The 9,940-nt window shown below is 36.5% G+C and overlaps 2 protein-coding genes across 2 annotated transcripts; both read left to right on the plus strand.

Moving 5' to 3' along the window:
- Positions 1–3,028: 3,028 nt before the first annotated feature.
- LOC110830353 (uncharacterized) lies at positions 3,029–4,882 on the plus strand. Its single transcript, XM_087340691.1, has one exon. The coding sequence runs from the start codon at positions 3,130–3,132 to the stop codon at positions 4,384–4,386; it is 1,257 nt and encodes a 418-aa protein (XP_087196817.1). The 5' UTR covers positions 3,029–3,129; the 3' UTR covers positions 4,387–4,882.
- Positions 4,883–7,409: 2,527 nt separating this feature from the next.
- Positions 7,410–9,135, plus strand: Ssu72 (Ssu72 CTD phosphatase). The gene is made up of 5 exons (XM_022065159.2): positions 7,410–7,753; positions 7,834–7,977; positions 8,127–8,266; positions 8,431–8,549; positions 8,909–9,135. The coding sequence occupies exons 1-5, from the start codon at positions 7,671–7,673 to the stop codon at positions 9,008–9,010; spliced, it is 588 nt and encodes a 195-aa protein (XP_021920851.1). The 5' UTR covers positions 7,410–7,670; the 3' UTR covers positions 9,011–9,135.
- The last annotated feature ends 805 nt before the right edge of the window (positions 9,136–9,940 follow it).

The following is a 9,940-nucleotide window of genomic DNA, read 5'->3' on the forward strand; positions in this document are numbered from 1 at the left end:
CGTGGTTTTATTCAGTCCCCACACCAACCAAATGCCAGTATATTACTTTAAATTAGGCCATGACCGCTTCCTTCCTAATCCTTTCCAATTTATAATTCACTGGTCATCCAGACATTCGACGATATATAATCTAAGTAGCTGACAGCTGTTAAATTAAACCATAAATTAGATTTTAGTGTGGTCAAATCGAGGGGGATGGACTTAACATGAGACACGCATATGGCATATGAGAAATGCAAACATAATTGTAATCGGGAAGCCTTAATAGCATAAACCACTTGACAGGCCTATGCTTAGATAGGAGGATAATATTAAAGTGGGTCTTACAGAAATAGAGTAGGAAGGGGTGGACTAAATTTATGTTGCTCGGGGTAGGGTCCAGTGATGGACGGCTGGGATCACGGTGATAAACATCCAAACTCCAATTTTGGATCAGCTCAGCTCCTGAAGTAGTATGGTTCATGCAGTTATGGATGGAAACCAATGTTTCTACGTTTTACGGTCATCCACTAAATAAGCGGTACACGTTTAAGTAGATAACTCGAAACGTCATCCTATTGGTGTCTGGAAGAGATTATCCGTATTTCTCCTACGCGTAATTTTACCAATAAATAATAAATAAATAATTTACAGGCATTTTTATAAAATAATGTACTGTATTAAAAATGATACGCAGGCCCTTGTAAACACGGTCTTTAATTTCTATTAAAGACATGAAATTAGAATTTATATAAAATATAGGTTAAACCAGTAGCAGAACATGATAATGAGATATGCAATGGCAGACAAAAGTGAGGTTAAACGCAACAAAAATGATAAATTTGATAGCCGATACCCTTTGTGTAAACACGACTAGACAAACAAAATCAAAACGCAGAAATTCGTGAGAAACAAATTAAGGTTAATAATATTATCTAATACATTCATACGTGTAGTGGCGTATAGAAACAGACTATCGCTGAATAAGTGACAATTTATAAACATACGAATCAAAGCGATTGACGTAGGAACAACAGTATCAGACATGTTGAAAATATGAAGGATTAACATGAACATACCTTAGTCTTATTTAAATAACAGGGCGGAGAATAACGTCGCATCTTCCTGTCTTCATAATGGAAGGCATTATTTCAAAATCAATACAAATATCAGCAGCAAATCTTTTTTCTTCAACCAACTATACTAAGAATTCTTAATGTTGTGAACAGCACTTTCCTAAAATGCCCGCCTTAAAATGGCTAGCAAACAACTGAAGAGCACCAAAACAAACTTGATAAAAAAACACTACATAACAAAATATATGGTTTAAATCACACTTCTATGAATATGCGAACTTCATTGCACTGAATCTCATATTTTATGTGCTTGAGGCAAACAAACGTCAACAGAAATAAAATAAGAGTCCGAACACCACCTACTTGAAATTTGGATGCATCATATGCCAACCAATCACATCGTTTCAATCCTCATGCGTCACGGACACAGACATGCAACGTAGTGCCGCGCTTACTGACCTCCCATCTATCCGTCAGAAATAGGTATTACAACGGGCGGTACGGTAACTTAATCGGTAATAAAGTCATCCACTATTCCACCTCAATTTCTATAACAAACTTCTTTCTAAAATTATGCACAATGTGCATGAGTATATTGCAATCAGTTTTAGTAAATATAATGCACGACTAATAAATACTCACCTGTCAGATTTATTCAAATGGTATTGTGGTGGCAAAAGACACACCTACACAAGGCATTTGGCTCATGAACATATATCAGGGCAGCATAACTGGTTTGCAGTAATTTTGTCTTCTCCATTTTGTGCCCTCATTGCATATGCATCATAAAACAATGCCTGTTAATACTTGGACATATGATGGCTTTTCATGCAACATTTCATTTTTCCCCACACTGTAGTACAAAGAAGTCTGCTCTAGCAAATTTTTATTTGGGGTGTTTTTAATTAAAAATATTATTTTTAGATTTACATAATCATTCATAGTATGCTTGTAACATACCTGGATTTGATCATAATCTATCCTTAATTTCATCAGCCACAACATGGTTTTCATGTACTATTACATACAAGAAACAAAATATGGTCGAACATGGAAAAAGAAGGAGTGATCTCCAATTATCACAATTACAGGAAATGAATCAGACTTATAAATGAAAAGACTATTAAAGAATTTATATCAGATCTAAGTAATGTAAACTGGAACACATTATTAAATAGTCACGATGTAGATTCAAAATTCAGCACATCCCTAAATATTGTCTTAAAAATTATGAAGCAAGTTATCTTTGGAATCAATGAATGGCAGTAGGAGTTTTTCCATAATGACTTACATATTCAAAAGTTTCATATCTAACAGCTTTCTCTAAAATATTTTATAATGTCATGTACAACAGAGTAAGTAACTTTTTTAAACTCAGTGTCCTTGCATGTGAACAATTTGGTGTTAGGAAACACCTCTCACCTGATAAAGCCCATTTAAATTTTACAGATACAATATTAAGTGCTATTAATAATAAAATGAGTGTTTGTGGAAGTTCTTGTTATATTTCTTAAGTATCTTATTATGTAAATCATGAATTATTATTGTCAAAACACATGGAATTCAAAATGCAGTGGGTCAGTGGTATAAACTGTACCTTATTATTATTGAATGTATATATCAGTCACAACTATGTAAATTAATATTTGTATTTGGAACAGGTATTGTATTTGTGCTATGGCATGTTCTGCATTCTTCGCTTGGGCCTGTAAAGGATCTATGCAAAGTAAAAATACAATAAAACATAACCTCTAAACTCTCTAACCCACAACAGTTATACGATAAGTATGGCAGATCAATAATTATCGGACATATTAATTGTGTATCTTTATTATTTGCACTTTTGCAATAAAAGTCTTAAGTACGGTTCTGGTAAAATATAACTACGTACGTGTGAAGTACACCTATAATCAATTGCACCCGTACTTATGGGAAATGTGAATCGAATATAGGGAATTTCAGTGTGGCATATTTGGCTGCACTACGTACGCCCATTTTGCATGACTCGCTTGCCATTTTAGTGGCCAGCGTGTTGTGTGTTGATTAGACAAAGTATTTGGTTATTATTGGGGAAATGGTAAAAATGGAACACAAAATGATAAAAGTTGAACACGATGAAGAAAGAAAAATGGTGAAAGTAAAGCACGATGAAAGAGGCAAAATGGAACCTGAGTATACGCGGAAACTTTTTATTGGTGGAATTTATTATAAAACAACTGATGAATCTCTGAAAAAACATTTCGAACAATGGGGTGAAATTGTCGATGTTGTTGTAATGAAAGACCCCCAAACAAAAAAGTCTCGGGGGTTTGGCTTTGTTACGTATGCCCGTGCACACATGGTCGACGACGCCCAGAATTCCCGACCGCACAGAGTAGATGGAAGAATTGTGGAACCCAAGAGAGCTGTACCCCGACAGGAAATCGGTCTACCAGAAGCCGGTGCAACTGTTAAGAAACTATTTGTTAGTGGTTTGAAGGGAGGTATAGAGGAAGAACATCTGTCGGAATACTTCCAAACCTTTGGCAACATTGTATCCTGTGCCATTGTCGTCGATAAAGCGACGGGCAAGAAGAGAAGTTTTGGTTTCGTTGAGTTCGATGATTATGATCCTGTTGACAAAATATGTCTTCAGAGAACGCACCTAATTCAGGGGAAGCACATAGTCGTCAAGAAGGCCTTGAGTAAGACAGAAATTGCATGTCAAGAGCCAAGGAGTCGTTTTGAAGGTATGGGCGGAGGTGGCCGCGGAGGTCCTGACTGGAATTCTGGAGGAGGTGGATGGGGAAGTGGTGACCCATGGGACAACCATGGTGGGCTTGATGATGGATGGGGAAGTGGTGACCCATGGGACAACCATGGTGGGCTTGACGATGGATGGGGAAGTGGTGACCCATGGGACAACCATGGTGGGCCTGATGGATGGGGAAGTGGTGACCCATGGGACAACCGTGGTGGGCCTGATGGTGGATGGGGAAGTGGTGACCCATGGGACAACCGTGGTGGGCCTGATGGTGGATGGGGAAGTGGTGACCCATGGGACAACTGTGGTGGGCCTGATGGTGGATGGGGAAGTGGTGACCCATGGGACAACTGTGGTGGGCCTGATGGTGGATGGGGAAGTGGTGACCCATGGGACAACTGTGGTGGGCCTGATGGTGGGTGGGGCCCAGGTGGTGGAGGTGGCAGTTGGGGCAATGACAGTTTTAATGGTGGCTATCAGCAGAATTATGGTGGAGGGCCTGTTAGAGGCGGTTTTGGTGGTGGAAGACCGGGCCCTTATTCAGGTGGTGGCATGGGAGGCTATGGAGGAGGTGCACGTCGATTCTGAACTGTCTTGAATACAGTTTACTGTGCCTTCATGGTACTTCTACCGCTGCATCAGTGACCAGTGCTTGTTTAAGTAAAAGACAATCAGACAGCCAAAGCTGCATGAAGACACGTGTTTCATTCTTGTCAGTGGATCAGACTCTTAAAATGTAATTTACTGCACATACTATTTAATTGTGAGAAACAGATCAAACAATAGCAACTGTGTACTCAAACTAAATTATTTAAACTATGGCCAGTGTAGTGTATATTGTTTTCCACAGTTCTTCTTTGTTCTTACTTGTTTTGTTTTTGTATAAATATTGAACATAACATTTGTTGTTAGATGTTTCAAAGTTTAATCACTTGGCATTGCTCTGTAGGTTTGAATGGTATTGTTTTTTCATACTAAATGTGTCCTCTTTTCCTATAAGTGCATACTTGCTATACACAATGACAGTCATGTATTTCAAATGTGTATCAGTATTAAATGAATAGAAACAATGGGTTCAAATGTACAGAGTTGTTTTTATTGTTAAAGTGGCAGTGGTGGGCTTTTGGAATGATTTGTGCCCTTCCAGAACATCGGTGATCTCTTTAATAATGAGTGAAAAATAGTAGTTGACAGGACTGGTAGAATAATTCCAAATGGGACCTAGTGCAAAAGATGGTAAAACTTGATTTTAATGGAATCTCAAGGGTTCTGAATGTGTCCCTAACACAGGTAATTCTTTCTAGATATAAGTCAAGACCAAAATTAATGTTGCATGATCACATAATGAGCTGTACACATTTTTCTTCCCCTTTTATCCATTTTCTGCACAAAGTGCAAAAAATGAACATATGAAAGTCAAGTCTGCCTGCGTATATCAACAAAACTGGCTCAATGTAGGTTGAGATTTCTGATTTTTGTGGTAATGAGTATGTTGGGGTTGGATTTTATGCCATGTAGTCTAGTAAATATTAATTAATTTTCAGAGGTGCTTACTGCCTTCATCATCATAACAAAGAGTAAGATGCCTCATCACTATGATGATACAGTTAGCTAGCTCCTTTGGAATATTGGTAAATGTTAACCAAACTACATGGTGCAGCAATTGAGGGTATTGACTGATTAAATTTTAAATTGTAAATCCCTACTGCAATATTACATGTCCATAACTAAAATTTGTCAGTGAAATCTTATTACAGTCTACAATGAAATTGGAGAAGAATTAATAACATGTTCTGTGGCAGGCTCCTGTATGAACCAGGCATGTTGCAGTGCAAAAGTGGATTGTGTAGTCTACATCCTGCTTACTGTTGCCCTAACAAATGCCCTCAAAATTTCCTCCTTTAATCCCTAGTGAAATTTTAGAATTTTTTCTTCTCATTCCTATACTGATCAATTATCCTGATAAACTTATTCCTGTATCTTTTTAATATGGATGGCTCAACATACTGATGAAGGATTGCAAAATAAAGTTGATGCTTTGGTCAGACTTCTACTATTGAAAATAGGCTCAATGTTTCAGTGACACCATTAAAAGTTGCAAGAAATTTCCCAAAGTCCACACATGTATAACTGTTTGGGGATCAAATTGTTTTATTTTCCCCACACTTTATAAATAACTTTAAGGAAAATACATTTCTTCATCAAATTCATCACAAAGGAGTATAAGAAGGGCCTTTGTCTTGCGTCGGGACTACGCGGTATGCCTGACAGTTTGTTATGATGAATGAAAATATATACAAACTATCATGCTACCAGAGGCCACCACTGATTTGTGCTGTTCAATGTCTTTCAATAACACCAACACAATGGATGCATGAAACTGTGAGATGGGAGCAACACCAACATCTGTACTACGGATTCTAAAATCTGTGGTAATAGAACTTACTAATAAATCCCAGATTTACATATGAAATTTTGTATGCAGACAGATAAAAAGTTTAATATGTTAACAATTACAAACATGATAATGCAAAAAACGTTGAGATTATATTCAGCAAATTTTAAGTATTTTAATCCACTCTAATAGAAATAAAACCTGTAAATGAGTCACTAAATAATCAATTACATGGACATGTGTCCTTGAGAAGTTCTGTTAGTCAAGAAATTATGGTCTATACAAGCCGGCTAACGGTCGTTATCTCCAACAGTACCCATCAACCCTATTTTCATAAGATCAGTTTTTATATAATCCTCCTAGATTAGCCAGGATAGCTGTCAGTAAAGTGACTAGCCATAGGCTACACAACTGTGGTTCAGTACCTGGCAGAGGTTTTACTTTCAATATCATGCACAAACCAACAATGGGACTAACATAATTGGCACTGAGAGGCTCTGCTGCCAGAAATAGTGCCTTAATTTTCAAGCTGTCAATTCACCTTGATCAATAGTTTAAAAACTGTAGAGTTTTACTTCCACTCCCCTATACGCCATTATATGCTTCAGCACAAAAGCTACTTATTAATTTATAATTCTTTCTAGTCCAACAATATGATGGAAGGTGAACACCATATAATTAAATAGGATTAAGGTTATCACGGCGGTGTATGAAGACATCAGCCTTCTGTGTTGTAGTACCATGTAGTCTGGTAGAATTTTATCAACGTTTCAGAGGTCCTTGTTGCTAGGACAACTTTACTATTTTCTTTCACTTTTCCATAGGACACATTTCATAATCCATTGGCTGAGAAAATATCTAAGTTTTACAAGTTGTACGCCATGTTGCAAAACAGATACCAACGTCTTGTAGGAATGTCCTACCAGAAGAGTTGGATCTACCAAAATCCACATGGTGTTACGAACCAGAAGACTGATTTTAATGTCGCCTTATTGATCCATAAGCACAGATTATACGGAGCACATAACAGCCGCAATTGGCCAAAATGTGCAATTTGCCCTTTTCAACTAAACTACGACCCAAGCATAACAATAATGGTGAATTTTCCAAACTACATATTGCACAAATGGGTCTTCGGGATGTTATCTGTGTAATTTCCCTCTCCTGTGTACAAACGGAAAATTTCAATTCACAGAAACGTATATCCGGAATTTGGCAGCACTGACAATCATTATAGGCCATGTATACAGAAAATTGGATAATTTACCTGATCCTACAAATTACAATTAATATTTACGCAAACTGATAGTATTCATAAAGATTTACAGGCAGTAAAACAATTAATTTAATGTTTATAACGGTACAAATAATAGGGCAGAACTGTAACTAAATTTGAACGTCTTATGTGTTATTACTAGGTTAAGGGAGTTATTGGCCTCGTTAGTAGCATTGAAACGCATTTTAACCTAGACGCAAAATGCCAGGGACTAGCAGCTTGAAAGTTGCTGTCATATGTTCAAGTAACATGAACAGAAGTATGGAAGCCCATGCTTTCTTAAGGTATTGCCAAGTGCATATCACTGTTGAATAGAAAGGTTAGGTGTACGTTTTTCGACCTCTACTGATGATTTCTTTTGTAGTAAGAAGGGGTTTCATGTCGAGTCTTACGGCACCGGAGACAAAGTGAAGCTACCAGGACCAGCCCCAGACAAGCCAAATTGCTATGAGTTTGGAATAACATATGACGAAATATATCAAGATCTTCTTGTAAAAGACAAGACTTTGTATCCTTTTCAGAAGAACTGAAATATCCGATATTGCCTTTGCACTTCTACGTTGTCATCTTTGTTGTTTCAAATACAGCTGTTATATAAATTTTAATGTGTTGTGATAATTCATGTTATACAAATTATTTTCTTTGACTATTAAATAGCTATACACAAAATGGACTACTGCACATGATAGACAGAAATAAACGAATTAAACCCAGACCAGAACGTTTCCAGGCTACTAGAGATAAGTTTGATATTCTTGTTACTTGTGAAGAGCGAGTATATGATCAAGTTATTGAAGGTACCCATAAGTTCTTTATATCCTGACATATCTTATATACATTTCTGCCACTGGTTGCAGTGCATGAGTCTTGAAATAATTTAACTGTAAAGTAATTTCAGTGTATTGAAATGTGTTGCAACAAATTCAAATTCATATGTATTAGCATTACTGTTCCATCGCAGCTTTAGAAAGCCGAACCCCGACAGACAATTCTTCAGTCCATGTAATCAACATTGATATCCAAGATAACCATGAAGAAGCCACATTAGGGGCATTTTTGATCTGTGAACTCATGACTGTGGTAAGTTTTCATCATATACAATACTGGCATGTAACATAAAATAAAGTAAACACTTTTTAATACGGCATGCATTTAACAAAATAAAGGTTAAAATAATTTCTAACTGCAATTTCATTGTCCAGTAATACCTGTATCTGCATGTGAAGGCCCATGGAGCAGGCAAATACATATGTACACTTTTCAACGCTTACTGATTTTACATTTAAAATCTGACATGCTTTAAAATGCCACATTCAAGGATCTATTTTTCTTTGTTGTGTCAACAAATCCTAATAGATTCAAGGTACAGGCTTTACCCGAGTCCATTAAAGACACAATATCTATGCCGGTGAATTGTATGACTTGTTTGATGATTTTAGCTGTCACAGAGTGAAGATCTGGATAATGACATTGATGAGCTGCTTCATGATTTTGAACTGAAATGTGAGCGTCCCATCCTGCACTGCGTGCTGTTCTACTGAAAAACTGTAATATCTGAAGGCACATGGTGAAGTGACTTAACAGATGAAAAGGTATATTATATGTTAATAGATATGGAAAATTGTATAATATTGTATGAACAATAAAGAAGTAAATGTAAATAGTATGGTGACCTACTGAGGATTTCCCCCGACCAAATGTCAGCAGTAATTTCTTTAACATTACAATTAAAAGCTCAAATTAATATAATATTGAATGATTAATGAATAATTAATTAGGATGGATATGAAAGAAAGTAGTCACAGCCTAGTTTATGGTATTACCATGGCATTTGCTTGGAAGGACTGAGAAAAGTCACAAAAATCCTGTTATGATAGCTAATCTGTGGCTTGAGATTCAGACCTGGGACCTCCCAAATATGAAGCAAGAGTTTGTTCTTTATGTGAATTACATGACTTATCATTTTAATTCTGGCTGTCATATCTATTCATTTGGAAACATCAAAAAGTACATAGGATGGTCTTCCCAGAATACTTTTTTATGACATTTTTGTGAAAATGTTTGCAAAGAGCAGTTTCATCAAAAGTGGTTTCAGGATAGGGACACTTTAAATTATTTTAAAGGACACCTGTTTAACCCTTCAGTATTGATGGACATTTCAACCCTACTCATTCCTGGGAACGGAGGATATTTTATATATTAAACCTTGAAAATGCAACATTTCACTTCAACTTCAATAAATATGAATTTTTTACATTACAATCACAGAAATACACAAAATCAAAACATTGTTACCAAACTGCAATAAAATTAATTTGGCACACAATGTATAAAATTTATGAAAGAATATATTTATGGCATTATTACCTCAGAAATTGAGCTTGGTGTCAAAATCTAAAAGGATCTCACACAGAGCCTGTCATATGTCACTCGTCCAAGGAGTCCTACCAACTGTCTAGATCAGAGCCAAC

Source organism: Zootermopsis nevadensis, unplaced genomic scaffold (genome assembly GCF_977971745.1).
Source record: "Zootermopsis nevadensis isolate Lab colony 2312 unplaced genomic scaffold, Znev_1.0 Znev_ptg000061l, whole genome shotgun sequence".
In the NCBI taxonomy this organism is placed as follows: Eukaryota; Metazoa; Arthropoda; class Insecta; order Blattodea; family Termopsidae; genus Zootermopsis; species Zootermopsis nevadensis.

What these genes read in the sequence shown, in the direction of transcription:
- Ssu72 (XM_022065159.2), top strand. Translation starts at nt 7,671, where the DNA reads ATGCCAGGGACTAGCAGCTTGAAAGTTGCTGTCATATGTTCAAGTAAC. An exon ending in GAAGCCCATGCTTTCTTAAG is followed by an intron (nt 7,754 to 7,833) that starts GTATTGCCAAGT and finishes TTTCTTTTGTAG; the next exon opens with TAAGAAGGGGTTTCATGTCG. An exon ending in CTTGTAAAAGACAAGACTTT is followed by an intron (nt 7,978 to 8,126) that starts GTATCCTTTTCA and finishes ACTATTAAATAG; the next exon opens with CTATACACAAAATGGACTAC.
- LOC110830353 (XM_087340691.1), top strand. Translation starts at nt 3,130, where the DNA reads ATGGTAAAAATGGAACACAAAATGATAAAAGTTGAACACGATGAAGAA.